This window comes from Rhincodon typus, chromosome 9 (assembly GCF_021869965.1).
Source record: "Rhincodon typus isolate 14 chromosome 9, sRhiTyp1.1, whole genome shotgun sequence".
Taxonomy (NCBI): Eukaryota; Metazoa; Chordata; class Chondrichthyes; order Orectolobiformes; family Rhincodontidae; genus Rhincodon; species Rhincodon typus.
Window position 1 is genome coordinate 24,478,568 of NC_063340.1, and position 19,803 is coordinate 24,498,370.

The 19,803-nt window shown below is 41.6% G+C and overlaps 1 protein-coding gene across 1 annotated transcript in view; it reads right to left on the reverse strand.

Annotated features, from left to right (window-relative positions):
- Nucleotides 1–17,170, reverse strand: part of LOC109934260 (cation-independent mannose-6-phosphate receptor-like) — a 125,690-nt gene extending 108,520 nt beyond the window's left edge. The window contains exon 1 of the mRNA XM_048600950.1: nt 16,902–17,170. Coding sequence (XP_048456907.1) covers nt 16,902–17,026 — 125 coding nt within the window. The 5' untranslated portion in view covers nt 17,027–17,170. The remainder of the gene's footprint in view (nt 1–16,901) is intronic.
- Between the last annotated feature and the right edge of the window lie 2,633 nt (nt 17,171–19,803).

Below are 19,803 nucleotides of genomic sequence, written 5' to 3' on the forward strand. Positions count from 1 at the left end.
GGTCCTGACCCGAAACGTCAGCTTTCCTGCTCCTCTGATGCTGCCTGGCCTGCTGTGTTCATCCAGCTCTACACCTTGTTATCCTGCACATGGTTAGCTAGGATTTCAGTAGGGTCAGGGCTTCCCACATATTATGGGCCACATATTCCACTTGACTGACTGATGTTACCACATTTCAAATTTACTTAAGTTTACTTCAACTTACTTATAATACATTAAATTGGCCCTGACTTTTACTTATTCCTGGTATGTCAGTTAAACTACTTTTTAAAAAAAAACTTGTCTAATTAACGGAAATTTACAGAGTAATCCCCAATGTATTTTCTTACCAACCAGTGAACTTACTGATTTTCTGCGATGTCACGTTATTTTTCAAACCCAGCAAGATCCCACTGATTCCCTGGCAAGGTGTGTGGGCCTCAACTCTCCGGCGCAATTTATACTAACCCACTTAAACTCAAAGATTAACAGGGGCTTTCACATTGGGGCCCTGGCAATCAATTTCATTCCTTAATTCAAAACCTTATGAAATGAAATGAATATGTCAGGCATTGTAGAGGCAGCAGGATGACCATCTGTTTCACCCTTTTTAAAAACAGAATCAGTTGTCCTACATTCCATTTTCTTCATCTTTCCGGGACACCAGTACTGCCACAACTTTCATTGCCTAGTGATATGGGAGAAAAGAGTGAAGTCTCCTTTGATAGATCACAGTGTCTTAGAGATTTCTAATGAATAGTCAACCTGGAACACGAACTGGCTTTCCATAAATGCTAGCAGATGTGATGAACTTTTCCAGAACTTTATTGCCATAACAAATTACAGGTTTAGGATATTAGCAACAGTATTTGGAATCTTTCTTCCCCCCACAAAGATCAAGTCAGATTTCAAATGGAGGAGATACTAACTCACAGAATCTGGACTTTCTACAAGACGAAACAAGGCCTTGAGGCCGAAGATCAGCTCATGAAAACTTGGAGAAAAAAATTCCCATCACATCCAATTAGATCATCCCATAATGTTTAGCACTCAAGGGAATACAACATAGTGTACGCAACCTGCCCTCAAATTAGCCCTTTGAACACCAGAATGATTTTGCTGATCTGTACCCTCTCCGATGTCATAAAATGAGATATCTAGTGTTTAATACAAGACTACATCTAGAGTACAACTTGAGTTCTTTATAGCTGTAATACAATTCAAGTCTATTTTTAAAAATGGGCTGAAGGGCCTGTTTCCACACACTATGCATTCTATCATTCTAATTTTGCACAGTGACTTCTGTAATTGGATTTATGCTCATCCATCATTCCTCACTTCTTACAATTTTTGATTTAAGATGAATTGGAATATTATCACCCCCATCATAGTTACTGAAAAGAGCAGTGCTGAAGGGCACTAGTGAAAGCTTACTGAACAAACTGACATAACTGGTCATCATTTTGTAAACAAAGCGATCTATCACACCAAAGTTGCTGTTGTGCATATGCAAATGTGACACTCAATGTTATCTGGCCACAACAGAGCCACAGGATACATCTCCACATATGCCAATGACATCACTATGTTCCATACACATTGACATCATCAGCGTGTGCTGATGGGAGGCTCTCTCCAGCAGGATCCCTCATACTTTTCTGATTGCGCACTTCCTGTGGTACCATTAAGACTGAGTGCCATTTTCTGGAATTGTATTGGCTTTGAGCTACCAGCATATAGTATTCGTATGAATCTTGGCCTTTTAGGCAAGCAAAAGTTACAAAATATTAATTTGACAGTTTTCCATTATGGAATTCTGAACTCTAAAGTACACCGGGTCCAAAATTTAATGCCAACTTCTAAAAATTATAATCGAGCAGCTAACTTGGACCTCTCAAGAGTACAAAATATTTAGAGCTCAGAAAATATGCTGTACAGTACACCAAATCGGCAAAACGAAAGCAATACAAGTACAGAACCACTTGTGATTATGTCCTATTCTCTCAAACTAAAAACTATCTTGCACTATATTGGCAAGTCAACTTGTGGAGGAGAATGAAAATTATTGCACTCTTATCTAGGCAATAAATGAAATAACACTAAATGACTTAATAGCATAATTACATTCTTAAGTGGAACTAAGAAACTAAGCACAAATTGCACTCAGGTCAACCATGGCATTAAGCAAAAATTATACTGACAAATGAAAGCACACGAACAAGCAGCCAAACCTAAATTATTATAAATGCACGTAACAGCATTTGACTTGGATACATCACAAGCACCTAAAGTGGTCATGATTCTGTCAGAGCTTGAACAGACCATGAGAAGAAAACAAATCAGGAAATAGGAAATAAAAATCCAGATCCTGCTTATATCAAAGACTAACAATTATGAAAATTTAAATATTGTAATAATCCCTGTAGAGACCGTCAACATTAAAAGAAATTCAAAACACCCCGCTATTTACTCAAAGAATGCCAGAAAACCACAAAATTTCACAGAATGAAATACTTTTATTGTTACAGAAGGTCCAAATAGAGCAATAAACTCAAAATATTATGTTTCGTTTAACAAGCCATAAATGAAACAAAAACTCTCCTTCCTGCACCCCCATCCTCCCCACCCAATCCCTACTTACCAGGCTCCTGAACCTGCTTCAAACTTTTCCATAGCTGTCTAAGGTTTGAGATTTGTTGGATCTTCCTTCCACTCATACTAAGATAATCCCTCTTAAATCTTTAAATTATAGACTAATATGATCCCCACAGTATGGAAGCAGGCCATTTGGCCCATCAAGCCCACGCCAACCTTCGAAGGAGCATCCCACCCAGACTCAGACCAGACTCAAGGGGTTCAGAAAAGATTTACAATGATGTTGCCAGAGTCGGAGGGTTTTAAGTTATAGGGTGAAGCTAAATAGGCCGGGGCTGTTTTCCTCAGAGTGTCAGAGGCTGAGGGGTGATCTTATAGAAGTTTGTTAAATCATGAGGAGCATAGATAGGGTGGAAAATCAAGGTCTTTGCCAAGGGTGGTGGTGTCCAAAACTACAGGGCATACATTTAAGGTGAGGGGGGAAAGATTTAAAAAGGGGCCCAAGGGGCAACTTTTTTTTTTAAAACGCAGAGATTGGTGCATGTATGGAACAGGTCCACCACAGGACGTGGAGGAGGCTGGTACAATGACAACATTTAAAAGGCATCTGGGTAGGTACATGAATAGGAAGGGTTTAGAGGGATATGGGCCAAATGCTGGCAAATGGGACTAGATTAATTTGGGGTATGTGGTCATCATGGATGAGTTGGACCAAAGGGTCTGTTTCCACACTGTGCAGCTCTATGTACTCTACAACCTGCACATCGTTGGACAGTGGGGGGAGACTTGAGCACTGAGAGGAAACCCACAAAGAGACAAGGAGAATGTGCAAACTCCACACAGTCAACCAAGGCTGGAATCAAACCCAGGTCCCTGGTATTGAGGCACCATGGTGCCACCCCTTCATGTGTCTTAACCAGTCAAAATACTGAGTGGGTGATGTGTCAAGTTTAGAATCTCCAATTACAAGTATTCACAGTATTTTGTTTCCTCCCTTTAACATGGGGCTGATGCTTATAATCTAGAATTTTAGAATAATCAAGTCGTAATTGCAGAAGTCATTCCTAAACAGACATTTATAAAAATAAGTTTCTAAATGGCAGAGTAGATAAATGTTGCTGAGCCACACAAGAGAAACTACAGCCACCACCACCGCCACCTCCCCACACTCCTATGCCTGGCAGATGCTGAGTTAGCTTCACTATTCCAATTGCAATCCCAATTAACCTTGATAATCCAGGCAAAGGAATTGGAAAACTTGGATTTACTTTTTTTATTGCAGTGATTATTGCCTCCTCCCAAACGAGAAGTCCGTATTCCGCAACCAAGATCATGGAGTGCACTCATTCTGGTCTCATCACTGTACGGATCACAACACAGATGTAATGGTTTTATCCAGTTCTCAATGGCAACACATGCTTTTGCTACATTAGTCTAGAATATATAGATCACTTAAGTTTTATTTTATAATTAAAGATTCAAAACTGAATAACAGTTTATAAGGTGTAAATATTTATTTTCACATAAGTAAATCAACACACAGTAATGGAAAGAATTTATCTTCTGCAGTGATTCACTAAGAATAAAATGTTTTTGGTTAATAATGGTTAGCTTTTGAAGGAATAAAGTCAAGCTATGGAAAGTTCAGATGATTGTTGATCTGGCATACTGACATGTCCTTAAACATATGCAGCTTACTCAGGAAATAGGACTGAGAATTTGGTCTTCATTGAAAGCATCTGGAAATCAGGTTTCATTCGGGACTCAAGATAATTCAGTATCAGCAGTGACAGGCTGGACAGCCCTTCCTCAAGCATTTTCTCCTCCTGCTCCTCCCATCAATTGAAAAACCAAACAAAATCTCCAAGCAAAATATTCCTCCAAAACCCTAACAGCTGATTTCTAAGTGAATCCAAGTAAATAGCGGAAGCTCTGTGATTTCACAGAAGTGTCTCTTTTTTCCCTAGTGTTTAAGAACAAAAACAGAGTGCTAGAGAAATGGCAGCATTTGTGGATACAAAAAGTTAACATGGAGTCCAGTGACCCTGTCAGAACTGAAAATGGCTGGGAAGGGGGTGCTTTTTTTTAAATTATGCTATACTACTGTGATGGAGGGAGGGGGCTGTGGAAAGGGATGAGTCTAATAGATGGAGACAGTGCCCAGAGCACGAGTCAAAGTGCAAGAGTAAATGATTAAGTGGCAGGCAACAGGGTATATGGGGTCATTTTTTACAGACAGAACAGGTGTGTTCCACTAAGTGGTCACCCAGTCTGTTTCATCTCTCCGATGTAGAGGAGGCCTCACTGCTTTGAAATGGATAATAACTAAAGGCTGAAGAGTAAAGCTGCCAGAAAAAGCACATGTAACAGTATCCATAACAGCTAAATATAATAAATTACAATTATGAGTCAGTTTTCTTGTTCAATATGAACTGTTTGAATTATAATAGACTGGTGTGGAAATGACCAACGGTTAAGATTAGGAGCCTAATCTGAACCAGAAATAAGATCCAAGAGAGGAGAAAAATTGAAACCTAGATCTCCCAAAGCAGGCAAGCCTGCAAGTTATTGTTAATGTTTTACCACACTTTCACACTACTCACAAGGCTAATAAATCCAGATTTGCACCGTTTAGCCTATAAACAGCACATAACATTTAGATTGTGCCAGTTGGTGGTGCCTAAGTTACCTTGAGCGATAAAGTTTTTACTACTGAATTATTACTACTATTAAATGGGCTAGCATTGTCTCAATTTAGTTTCAAACAGTGTTCAAAACTTCCCTTATATATTAGGTAGGAACAATTTACTGCAAATGCTGGAATCTATACTGAAAACAGAAATGCTGGAAATCACAGTGGGTGAGGCAGCATCCGTGGAGTCAGCAAGCTAACGTCGAGTCTAGATGACTCTTCATAGCTTAATGAAGCTCTGAGGAAGAGTCGTCCAGACTTGAAACGTTAGCTTGCTTCCTCTCCATGCTGCCTCACCTGCTGTGATTGCCAGCATTTCCCGTTTTCAGTTCCTTTATACAGGGTTTGTCATTAAATTTATCCTTCTAACATCTTGGTACCCCTTTCAAGAATGAAACACCAAAATTTCACCATGGCTTTCCTCATTTTTCAGTCACACTAAAAGGTGAATTACATAGCTCTTCTTTGTACCACTTTCAAGGCAGAAATATCTCTGGATAATGGCATTTTGTTTTAATAATGTTCAGAACCATAGCAAAATCAAACCCTTATTGTACAGAGGAAAATGTTACAGACAGCTTCATCTCCTCCCTTCAAAGCTGATCACAACCAGCTCTGAAGTTATGACTACAGAGAAATTGGTGCCACAACAGAAGTGGAGGTACAACTGTACTCTTAACAATCCTCATTAGTGCTATTCATCAGCCACTGTGGAGCAATCAACCAGTTAAAAAGCTCCCTCCAGTTCAACATCATGAACAAAGAACGCCATCAATTTATCTCTACTGTTGCTGTGCTGCAGGAGTTTTACCCATTCCTGGGTTGTTTCCAGTCAGCAACTCAATATAAAAATCACAAGGACTGAAAAACTTTACAGCACCCATATTAATATCCCAGTTACAACACTGAAGATTAATTAAATTAAAAAAGTGCACTTCAACAGGAAGTGACTTTATCACATAATAGCAAATGTATCAAAACTAGCATCAATTCTCAGAATAACTGCCTCGTTAAAGATTATTTATTGTAGCAATATAGTCTTGTTTCCTAAAAACAATATAATTCACGAATTGCTTCATACACTAACTTACACTAAAAACCATGGAAGCCTTCTGTAAGAAACCAGAGATAAAAGAAGTTGGTCTACTTTTGGTGGTGCTGGCCAATGCACAACACTTTTCTGCTCTCCAAGTTGTTGTAGTATTTATAATACTACAACATCTGCCTGAACCAGAACAGGCCCCAAAAGCCTCCATTTAACAGCTCAACTCTGAAAATGAAACATTCCCTCAATACTGCAGTGATCGATTACCTAAGCTCGTACCCAAAAACCCTAGTAGGGCATGAAACCAGTATTTAACTATGCAAATACCTCTACTTAGTTATACTCAATCATACAATGCAAAATGCATGCATGCTTACAACAGGTTTAAAGTTATAGCAACTACGCCTATTGAAAACTAACTGCTGTACATTTTATTATTGTAAAAGCCAATAAGAGGGAAAAAAAAAAGTCTTGAGAGGCAAAGTTGTCATCTAAACACAATAGCATAATGCCTAAACATGGTGCCAAAGAATCATAAGCAACTATGCATTGAGAACCCTGCTGATGGATTCGCTAGTATTATGGAGTAAATCAGACAGCAACTTCTAAAAGAATGCAATGCAGAGTTAAGATGGAAATCCTGGAATTGCAAAGTCACTTTTCCACAGGTTGTGATCTAATAGTACCTCAAAGATGGACTTGGCACTGAAATTAAATAGAAGGGCACAAAGTTTTGTATTTACCCGTTAGTTAAATACTTAACATGCAGAGAAAGGCAGGCCTGTGTTGCGATGTTGGGTAGAGTACTTGTGGATTGGGAGGCAGGAAGTTAGAGTTTGGTGTTTGTAAAATGCTGAGAGGAAAGCATTGAATGGTCCCTTTAAAAGATGATGTGCTTTTCTTAATTCTTAGAAATTTAAAATGGATGTCTGTGAGCAGCAGCTTGAAAGTTTGCAGGTACACAGAGAGCACCTGAATTGAAACATTTGTATCAGAAGGCTGTACAGTTAGTGGGCCAAGCAGCAGTTTTTATCAAGAGAAGTTTTTCAATTTAGCCAATTAATTTGAACTAGGCACTTAGATACCAAAAACCTACTAAATTTAAATCTGTTGGTTTTGACAACAATAGGACCAATCCTATTGTAAGAAATATTGATATGACATCAAGGGTATAAAAAGGGGGCAGTTGGACAAAGCCCCAGAGCTAACTGCCATCCACCAGCACTATCAGCCCTCAACTCTCAAGGGATAATTACTGGTGCTCTCAGCCTTATTTATGTCTTGGAGAAAGCACTATCTAAATACCAACGGTACCGACAGCACAACTAGTTAATAGTCCTGACAGAAGAATCGATGGAGAAGGCACAGAACATTCTGGAAGACATGTAACCTGGCCGTAATGAGACACTAAACTTTTTAAAAATGTAAGGAGGACTTATATTTATTGGAACAGCATACCATCAGAATCTTGCTTTATTCGGGAATAGTTATTAGTTAGAAGGGGTTTATTCAGTTTGTTGATAATTTAGTTAATTTGTTTATCTAACTCGAACAGTGAACAAATTGTTACTTGTTGATTTTAGAGTGAGTGTCAGGGATTTATTTTGTTTAACTACTAGAAGTCGCTGAAAGGCAGGTTATACCACTTTTCACACTCCTTTTACAGATTATCAGGCAAGGTGCTCTAGTTTTAGTTTTTTTTCGGGGCGGGGGTGGGAAGAATCCAACCTCTGCTTTATAACACCCCAATATTGAAGTGCAAGTTATTTTTTTAAAATAGCTTAATAATTGCCAAAGGGTCTTGGACTGCAGTAGTGGCCTTTAGGTAGAAGGAATGGGTTCAAGTCCTATTTTGGGATTTGATGCCAGAGGGATGTATCAGAATATGCCCAAATGGACTTTAAAAATTGAATTGCCAAGCAACTTCTGAGCCTAAACTATATTCTTGTAAAACCAATTTTTAATTATTTTAGAATTGATTTACTGGTTAAGGTTATATTTATTTTTTTTAAATATAACTGCAGATGATTCAGACAAGATAGTCAGCAAAAAACAAACAGGAAATTCAGAATGAACACGTAGCCTAGAGAGTGCTGAGAATGTGGAATAGGATGATACATGCAAATCATAGTTTAACAAGCATGAGGGGGACAGTAATAGATAAGAGTTAAAAGGGTGAAGTGGGAGTGAAAGATTGAGTGAAGCACAAATCTAGCACTGATCACTTGCTGAACCCCTCAACCATGTTTGTTACTTCTGGACTCTACCTTCCATTTTGTGTTGAATGGTCTCAGAGTCAGAGTCAGAGGTACAGCATGGAAACAGACCCTTCAGAACAACCCATTCATACCAACCTGGTATCCTAAATTAATTTAGTCCCATTTGCCAGCATGTGGCCCAGATCCCTCTAAACCCTTCCTATTCATATGCCCAACCAGATTCCTTTTAAATGTTCTAACTGTACCAGTCTCCACCACTTCCTCTCTTAGCTCATTCCATACACACCACGTTTTCCGTGAAAATACTGTCCCTGAGGTCCCTTTTAAATTGTTCCCCTCCCACCTTAAGCCTATGCCCTCTAGTTTTGGACACACCCACTCTTGGGGAAAAGACCTTGTCTACGCCCCTCATGATTTTATAAACTTCTACAAGGTCACACCTCAGCCTCTAATGCTCCAGGGAAAATAGCCCTAGCCTATTCAGCCTCTCCCTATAGCTCAAACCCTGGCAACATTATGGTAAATCTTTTCTGAACCCTTTCGAGTTTAACAACATCCTTCCCACAGCAGGAGACCAGAATTGAATGCAGTATTCCAAAGGTAGGCTAACCAACATCCTCTATAGCATAAACATGACCTCCCAACTCTTATACTCAATGCACTGGCCAATACAGGCAAGCGTACCAAGCACCATCTTCATTACCCTGTCTACCTGTGACATCACTTTCAAGGAGCTAGAACCTGCACTCCCAGGTCTTTGTTCAACAACATTCCCCAGGACCTTACTGTTCGGTATATACATCCTGCCCGGATTTTCCCTACCAAAATGGAGCACCTCACATTTATCTGGATTAAACAGCATCTGCCACTCCTCAGCCCATCTGACCAAAGGTCCCGTTGTACTCTGAGGTAACCTCCTTCATGGTGCACTACACCACCAACTTTGCTGTCACCTGCAAACTTACTAAGCATGTCTCCTACATTCACATCATTTATATAAACAATAAAAAGCAGTGGACCCAGCACCGATCCTTGTGGTACACCACTTGTTACAGACCTCCAGTATGAAAGCAACCCTCTACCACCACCCTGTCTCCTGCCTTTGATCCAATTTTGTACCTAAATGGCTAGTTCTCCCTGTATTCCATGTGAATCAATCTACTATGCAGAATCTTGTCAAACGTCTTGCTGAAGTCCATACAGACAATGTCGACCTGTGCCTTCAATCCTCATCATTTCTTCAAAAAAAAAACAAAAACTCAAGTTAGTGAGACAGGATTTTCCACGCACAAAGCCACATTGATTATCCCTCATTAGTCCTTGCCTTTCCAAACATGTAAATCCTGTCCCTCACAATCCCCTCCAACAACTTGCCAGCCACTAATGTCAGGATCATTAGTCCTTAGTTCCAGGGCATTTCCTTACCACCTTTCTTAAATAATGGCACCATGTTAGCCAACCTCCAGTCTTCCAGCATTTCACTTGTGGCTATTGATGACACAAATATTTCAGCAAAGAGCCCAACAATCACTTCCCTGGCTTCCCATAAAGTTCTAGGGTACACCTGATCTGGTCCTGGAGATTTATCCACTTGTGTTTTAACGCATCCAGCACTTTTTCCACATATGGACACTAACATATTGCTATTTATTCCCCAAGTTCTCTACCTTCCATATCCTTCTCCACAGTAAACAATGATGCAAAATACTCATTTAGTATCTCACCCATCTCGTGGCTCCACACATTGGCAGTTGTGCAGATCTTTAAGGGGACCTATTGTCTCCCTGGTTACTCTTTTCTCCTTCCTGTATATATAGAATCCCTTTGGATACTCCTTAACGCTATTTGCCAAAGCTCTTTCATGTCCCCTTTTTACCCTCCTGATATCCCCTCTTAAGTATACATCTCGTCTAGGGATCCACTCGATCTCTGTTGACTATACCTGACATATGCTTCCTTCTATTGCTTGACCAGAACCTCTTTCCGTAGTCATCCAGCATTCCCTACACCTACCAGCCCTGCCCTTCACCCTAATAGGAACATACTGTCTCTGGACTCTCGTTCTCTCATTTTTGAGGGCTTCCTACTTTCCAGCCATCCCTTTATCTGCAAATATCCGCTCTCAAATAACTTTTGAAAGTTCTTGCCTAATACCATCAAAATTGGCCTTCCTCCAATTTACAACTTTAACTTTTAGGTCAGGTCTATCCTTTTCCAAAGTTATTTTAAAACTAATAGAATTATGATCACTGGCCCCAAAATGTGCCCCCACTGACACCTCAGTCATGTGCCCTGCCTCACTTCCCAAGAGAAGGTTAAGTTTTGCTATTCCTTTAACCCTGCATTGGTTGAGCTTATCTGAAAGTTTGTTGCCCATACCCTAATTTGCACCCAATCCCATTCACCTATTCCCTCAACTTACAAGGTCCAGTCTGCAAACCAACAGTTTAGAAATTTTCAGACACAAAAATAGGAATTACTGGAAAAGCTCAGCAGGTCCGGCAGCATCTGTGGAGAGAATCAGAGTTAATGTTCCAGGTCAAATGATCCTTCCTCAAAGTTTGTGGTAGCTAGGAATATGTCAGTCTATATGCAGAAGATAGGGTGGGGAGAGAGGGTAAGGAGTGACTGATAGGTGAGGATAGAGCCCAAAGGGGGAAAAGAGCAGTTGGACAGACAAAGGAGTGGATAATGATCCGGCTAGGAGGGTGAATAGCTGTTACTGGAGATTGTTAGTGGCTAACAATGGGTGGCACGTAATAGCAGACTGTGATAACAAGGCCTGGTTATGGGGGTAAGGCTAAGGACATGGGAGAAGGGCTAAGGACATGGGAGAGCTCAGGCCCTAAAGTTATTGAAGGCTGTGAGGTCCCCAGGCAGAAAACGGCACTGTTCTCCCAGCTTGTGTCAAGCTTCGCTGGAGCAGTGCAACAAGCCCGAGACAGGGACATTGGCCAGGTAACACGGTGGTGTGTTTAGGTGGCAGGCAACTGGAAGCTCAAAGTCTTTTGTGAACAGAACATAAGTGTTCTGCAAAGCAGTCACCCAGTCTACTGTTTCCCCAAAGCAGAGGAGACCACATTGTGAGCAGTGAATACAGTAGACTAGTGTGTGAAGTGCAGGCAAAGCAATGCTTCACCTGGAAGGTGTGTTTGGGCCCTTGGATGCTGAAAAGGTAGGAAGTAAACAGACAGGTGTTACACCTTCTGTGGTTGCAGCAGAATGGTCCCTGCAGAAGGCTGACAACAAAGGGGAGGGGAATATGTTTCTGGCATCTCACAGGAAGTGGTGGGACATGAGTCGGAACTGGCTGAGGGCCCTATCAACAACAGTACTGAGGGATGAGCCTTCTGAAGGGTCCAGACCCGAAACATCAGTTTTCCTGCTCGGCCTGCTGTGTTCATCCAGCTCTACACCTGGTTATCTCTAGTACTGAGGGATACTTGGTTGAGGAAGGTGGTGGACATTTCGGAGGATCCTTTATCAAAGCTGGCATCATCAGAGCAAATGTGATGGAAACTGAGGAACTAGGAAAACAGAATAGAGTCTTTACAGGAAGCAGGGTGTGAGGATGTATACTCCAGCTAACTGTGGATATTGGCCAGTCTATCTCTAGAATTGAAACAGAAATGTTGAGGAAAGGAAGAGAGGAGTCAGAGGTGAACCAGGCAAGAGAAGGATGGAAGCTGGAAGTGAAATCGATAAACTTTCCTAATTGCAGACAAGAGAAGGAGGCAGCACCGACAATATCATCGATATACCAGACAAAGATTTGTGGGTGGGGGCCAGAATAAGACTGGAACAAGGAATGTTTCATGCATCCCACGAAGAGACAGGCATAACTGGGGCCCATGCATGTACCCATAGCCACCCTTCTGAACTGAAGAAAATGAGCAGAATTAAAAGAGAAGTTGTTCAGGGTGAGGACGAGCTCAGCCAGGCAGAGGAGGGTGGTGGTGGACAGAAACAGTTCAGGCCTTTGTTCCAGGAATATTCGAGAGCCCCAAGACCATCCTGGTGGGGGATGGACGTGTAAAGGGATTGCACGTCCATGGTAAAGAGGCGGCAGCTGAAGCTCGCAAACTAGAAGTTCTGAAACTGGTGTAAAGCATCAGTTGCATTTCATTCGCAAAAACCTAAGCCTCCAGTTAACAAGGTATAGAGCTGGATGAACACAGCAGGCCAAGCAGCAGAGGAGCAGGAAAGCTGATGTTTCAGGCCTGGACCCTCCTCCCTTTTTCTGAGGAAGGGTCCAGACCCGAAACGTCAGCTTTCCTGTTCCCCTGACGCTGCTTGGCTTGCTGTGTTCGTCCAGCTCTACACCTTGTTACCTCAGATTCTCCAGCATCTGCAGTTCCTACTATCTGTGAACCTCCAGTTGCCTGCCACTTTAACATACCGTGTTCCCTGGCCAGCTGTAGTGCTCCAGCAAAGCTCAGCACAAGCGCATTCACTTCATTTTCTGCCTGGGGACCCTGCAGCCTTCTGGACTCAATATCAAGTGCAATAACTTTAGGACCTGAACTCTCTCATGTCCTCAGCCCCTACCCCCACAACCAGACCTTGTTATCATAGTTGCTATAACAGACCACCCATTGTTAGCCACTAACAGTCCCCATTAACAGCTATTTACCCTCCTAGACAGATCATTATCCACTCCTTTGTCTGCCCAACTGTTCCTCTCCTTCTTTGGGCTCTATTCCCACTTACTGTTTATCCCTTACCCCGTCCACATCCACCCTATTTTCCTAGGTACTATCAATTCCGAGGATGGGTCACTCAACCCTAAATGTTAACTCGGATTCTCTCTGCAGAAGCTGCCAGACTTGCTGAGCTTTTCCAGCAATTTCTATTTTACAGCATCTGCAGTTCTTCTGTTTTTTTATTTAGATACTTATCCTTGTTTATGAATCTTTTCACAACTTCATCCTTGGCAACTATAACCACTTCCCAACTCTCAATACTCTGACCTCAGCCAATTTTGGCCACGTTAGTAACCCAATTCACCACTCAGTCATGCCTTCAGCTGCCTAGGTCCCAGACTCTTCAATGTGACACTAAATCTTGAATTCACTCTCCTCTTTTATGATGTCCCTTAAAACCTACCTTTTTTTTAAAAATTATCAAATCTTGTTCGATAACACTCCTGCAAGTTTGAGCACGTTCAAGATTCTATATAAATGCAAACAATTGTAAAATTGTAAATGTGCGTGCTTTTGCTTCCAAAACACTTCTGAAATATTACAAATCATTACTACACAAACTATTGGGCCATGCCATTCTACACAAGGGAGGAGAATGGCGAAAATCAGGCAGAATATCGTAATACTGGCATGAATCTTGTAATTCCCTTATCAGTGTCAGCTTGTAGTTTGAACAATGGTGAATAATGAACTTAACTCAAGCTATTATTTGTTTGTATTTTCAACTTTAAAGATAGGTTAAATTTGAGCTAAAGTAAAATGCGCAACACCACTTCATTCTCATTGAAAATTCATCCACATCATTCAATATTAGGAATATGTCTAGAATTTTTTAAAAATTTAGTTTCAAAAGAGCTGACTGAGTTTCTTTTGGATTGGTAAACTAAACAGTCATTGAACACTTAGAAATACTTAAGTGTAAGAAAAACACCACAGTGTTTGGATATCCAAAATAAAAACAGAAAATGCTGACAATTCCGTGGAGTGACAGCACTAACACTTCAGGATACTGACACCTGCAAGATCCTTAGCAAATTGTTTTAGTGCATCTTGCATGCACACTGTCACTGTCTTACAATCAAGGGAGTGAATTAAGGTGGCAAATGGGGTACCAATCAAGCAGGTTGTGTCCTGGATGCCTCAATTATTATTCAAGTTACTCTTATCCAGTCAAGTCAGCAGTATTCCATTGCACAAAAGACCTGTACTTTGTTGACAGTGAACTGTTTTTGGGGCATCAGAAGCTCAGTAAGTTGCCACAGATCCCATCTTCTGGCCTGTTCTCCTAGCCACAGTGACAAATGGCTCCTCCAGGTAAGTTTCTGGTTAATTATAACCTCTAGGATGTTGATGGTGGGTCATTCACAATGGCAATACCACTAAATAGATCAAGGGTACACAATTACAATTTTATGGTCACTGCCCGGTACTTGTACTTTGCAGAGGTGCCGACGTTCCGACGTTGGACTGGGGTGGACAAGGTCAACCTGAAGAAAGACTGAGGCTCCGAAAGCTTGTATTTTAAATAAGCCTGTTGGACTAAACCTGCTGCCACGTGATTTCTGACCTGGTACTTTTATGTCATGAATGTAAACTGCCACTTATCCAGAGTCTGAATGTTGTCCAAGTATTCTATATGCAAGAATGGACTGCATTATTTAAAATGCTGTTATAGAGTCATAAAGTCAGAAATATCCAGCACAGAAACAGGCCCCTCAGTTCAATTTGTCCACACCAACCAGATATCCTAAATAAATCAGTTCCATTTGCCAGCATTTAACCCTTATCCCTCCAAACCCTTTCTATCCATGTACCCATCCAGATGCCTTTTAAAACGTCGTAATTGTACCAGCCTCCAAATCCTTCCCCTCTCACCTTAAACCTATGCTCTCCAGTTTTGGACTCCATTACCCTGGGGAAAAGACCTTAGCTATTCACCCTATCCGTGTGCCTCATGATTTTATAAACTTCGATAAAAGGTTACCCCTCAGCCTCCAGTGCTCTGGGTAAAACAATCCAGGCTATTCAGCTTCTCCCTACAGCGCAAATCCTCCAAGCCTAGCAACATCCTCAAATCATTTCTGAGCCCTTTCAAGTTTAATATCCTTCCTACAGGATGGGAGCCAGAATTGAATGCAGTATTCCAATAGTGGCCTAACCAAATGTCCTGCAGAGCCGCAACATGACCTCCCAACTTCTATGCTCAATGCACTGACCAATAAAGGCAAGCATACCAAACACTTTCTTCACTATCCTATCTACCTGCAATGCCAAGGAACTATGAGCCTGCACGCTAAGGTCTCTTTGTTCAGCAACACTCCCCAGGACTTTACCATTAAATATTTAAGTCCTGCTCTGATTTGCCTTTGCCAAATGCAGCAACTCACATTTATCTAAATTAAATTCCATTTGCCACACCTCAGCCCACCTGATCAAGATCCCATGGTACTCTGATGTAACCATTCAATATCTATACAAATCTAAATCATAATACAGGAATCATTAGCAGAAACAGGCACACATTCACAGTGAAGAATGTAGGAGGATGAAGCAAAGGCATTTGTCAAATTGAAGTTACACATCTACAGAAATTGAAATAGATGGAGAATAAACAGAAAACTATTTGGATTTAGCCAAGAGGAGGTTTCACTTGGTGCACACCGCCAGGTGCTATGGTTTCCTCTCACAGTCCAAAGATGATCAGAGTGGTAGACTGGGCAATTTAGCATGGCCATTGTGTCCAGGGATGTGTGGGTTGGGTGGATTAGCCTTAGAAAAATGCCGGGTTACAGGGATAGTGTAGGAGGTGGATCTCGGTAGAAAGTGCTTCGGAGTGTTGGTGTGAACTCTATGAACCAAATGGCCTGCTTCCACACTGTAGTCTGTGATCTACTTAAAGAGCACAGCTTACTCAGTTGAAATGCATAGTCAGAAATCGTTAAGTTTTAATTCCCTTTCTCCAAATCAAAACATCCCACAGTGTTTTTGCAATTTGTTAGTGTTGTAGTGTCAGAAACATGGCAGACAAATGCACACATTGCAAATTCACGAGGTCTCATAAACGAGGTGACAACGATCAGCTAATCTGTTTTCGTGATAAGTTGAGGGGTAAATATTGGACAGGTCACAGAGGCTGCGCCTGCTCCTGTTCAAAGCCACTCACAGGATCGCTTAGGCGGAACTGAAGGATCAGGGACAACACCTCAGTCAGCAATACTCCTTCAATTACTGCAACTGTTACCGAAATTTTGAACGCACAACCATCTGAACTGGAGACCAAGCCAACAAAAACTCTCAATGAGCCACGACAGGTTTCTTAAAACAACCTGACAGACCAGAAAAATTGAAATTAGCCATTGAAACCATTTATCGATTAATACTGATTTCAAGGATCTCCCTATGACTTTTCAGTGACCCGTTCTCTCTATCCCGCCACCCCCCAAGATGACCAAGCAACAGCCAAATGCCTCCCTCCCGGAGTTTGTTTTTTCCTGATCAGCCAGTGCCAGGGGCAGTTCCTTGTTTGGTATTGGCTGGGCTCCACGCAGACACTTGGCAACAGGCCCGATGCTTAGTTAAAGCGAGTGGAAGGCTGCTGAGATTGAGCAGCCAGTAGCTCCGGAACCGCACGGTGGACACGGGCAACGGGATGACAGCGACAGACTCACCCGCACAGTTCCGGGTAAACGAAAACATCGTCCGCCTGCGCATCGTTCCACACGCAACAGGAAACAGCAAGAAGCAGCCATCTCACCGCTCGGAAAAACCCGAACGGCACCATGCGGCCCGACATCTTCACTCGCTAATGGAGACAGGAGAGACAGGCTCCTGCCGGACAATACTAACAAGGCCTCCTTCGGCAACGGATACCCTTGCACCGCCCCCTCGTCACATGACTCAGCCGTTCCAGGTTAGACCCGCCTCCTAGTCACATGATACTGGGTGACGGTGGTGTCCCCATCCTGGTCACATGACACGTAAGGGCCGGGCTTGGTTGATGCTTACCGTCGCGATGGAGTTCCGCATGTGATAGGTGGTACTGACGCCTTGGCTGAACCGTTGAAACTCATGAGCCCGCTTTTCGTTACGTATTGCTGGTGTCTTATGTTTACTGAGGTTTTGAGAATAGTAATTATGGTATATTCGAGTAGGTATGGAGCACTCACATAGAGTTTGATCACATGACATGGGCCGTTGTGGCAGTACAAAAGGCTTTCTCTTTAACCTCGCTGCTTCTTAAGTGAACTCCACCATTTCAAAAGTCCTATTGTTTACCAGTTCAGCCTTCTGATCCTTCTTGGGATTTAAATTGTAACTGAGCTGCAAGTTACCCAGGTTATAAAGCTTAGCAGTGAATGTTTTGATGCAGTAATGGTGTCCCGACATCTGGGCCAGATATTGAAATCCTACATTGCCCCCTAACGTATCCGAACAGGCTAAATAAAATGGCTGCAAGCCTTGAGTTGTTGAAATATATAGGTGTGTGCTATTAATGGAAGTTGCAACCACTTCTGTCATCACTGTTGGAGGTTGAAGAAGGGGTTTAAGGTTTGAATGGGTTCAAGATTATGTATCTGCAGGAGATTTTTATTTTAAGATTATTCATTGTGGATACTTTTGAACATTAGGAGTTAATCATCTAAAAACAATTGTCTATAGATCAATTAATGTCCATTTAGAAAATTCTAGCCGAATAAACAAAAGTCAGCACAAATTTGGTAAAGCCAAAAGCGAAATATTACAGATGAAGAGAATTTGCACTAAAAACAATGTGTTAGATAGGCATGGAAGTACCTATGGAGAGATTTTATTAAAAGCAAATTTGACTAACATGATAAAAACCAAAAGAACTGCGGATGCTGTAAATCAGGAACAAAAACAAAGTTGCTGGAAAAGCTCAGCAGGTCTGGCAGCATCTGTGAAGGAGAAAACAGAGTTAATGTTTCGGGTCTGGTGACCCTTCCTCAGAACTAACATGATTTGTGGTCTTTAAGATAGCATAATTATCTGAGTTTAACAGAGTTGATGTGTATATGGACTTTCAAAAAGGTATTTAGGAAGCACCATATAATAGACTTCTAAGTAAAATGAAGCTTATATGGACAGCAACAGTGTAAATGTGAATTGCCTAACAGATAATAATAATGACCATTCATTGAGCTCACAAATAGGGATACCTAGATAATAAACCAAGAGCTGTGAATGCTGGAAATCTGAAACAAAATCAGAAATTGCTGAAGAAATTCAGCAGCTCTGGCAGCATCTGTGGAGAGAAAGCAGAGTCAGCATTCCTGGTCCAGTGACCCATCATCAGAACTCTGAAGGATCAAATGTTGACTCTAGTGATAGGTTTACCGAAATCTGCTTCACACTCTCCCAATTCTAGAAAGTAGGTTGGAAGTAATGCCTCCTGGCTCTTATGGCCTGGACATCTCCCAAAAAAGCCCCACGTGATCATAGATCAGAATCCCTACAGTGTGGAAGCAGGCTGTTCGGTCCAACAAGTCCACACTGACCCTCAGAGCATCCCACCCAGACCCATCCCCCATAACCCACCTAATCTACACATCCCTGAACACTATGGACAATTTAACAAAGCCAATCCACCTAGCCTGCACATCTTTGGACCGAGGGAGGAAATCGGAGCACCTGGTGGAAACTCATGCAGACAAGGGGAGAATGTGCAAATTCCACACAGATAGTTGCCCGAGGGTGGAAATAAATGCAGGTCCCTGGTGCTGTGAGGCAACAAAGCTAGCCATTGTGCCCCCCCAAATGTTTTTTGCATTGTAAAGTTTTATTCATATCAAATTAGTTTATCTATTAAGCTAAAAGGAGGTATGCATGCAAAGGTGTCAGGACAATATCATTTTGAAAAGCCTGAACCCTGGTACACTATTTAATTATTAAAGCATCAATTCCTACAGTTATTGTTAAATAATATGCTCTTAAATGACATTGATATTAACTGATGAAGATTAGAGATTCGTAGGGTAAGCTGTCTAATCTTCAATGTCATTTAAAATCATTGGTGTTGATTGGCAAGTGCCAACAAATAAAGATCCCAATGAATTTGCCACAGGCTAAGTATTTCCACATTTAAAGTACCAAACGAGAGGAAGCTCTGTCTGTGTCAGAAGAGGCAGGTCAGCTGAAAGTCAGACTGTCCTATACAAAACAAGAATCAGGGCACAGGACAGAGGGCAGCAGAGGACATACTGAGGCCCAGGATCGACATCCCAGCACTTCAGCTTCAGAACAGCAGCAAGCAAGGGGTACCTGGGTTAATAACTGCTGCTTTGGGAGAACACTCTGAGAAAATCATCAATGAAGTCACAAGGGAGTAATGGTTTGTCTGGTTTGTGATTCAAGAAGTTTTTCTTGTAGAAGGGATTAACTGAGAAACAACAATTTCCCTGTGACTCTCCCTGTTCCTTTACTGAGATGAAGAGAAATTTCTTCAAACAAAGAGTGATGAGCCTGTGGAATTTACTATCACAAAAGCAGTGGATGCCAAAACATTGTATGATTTCAAGAAGGAGTTGGATACAGCACGTGTGGCTAATGGGA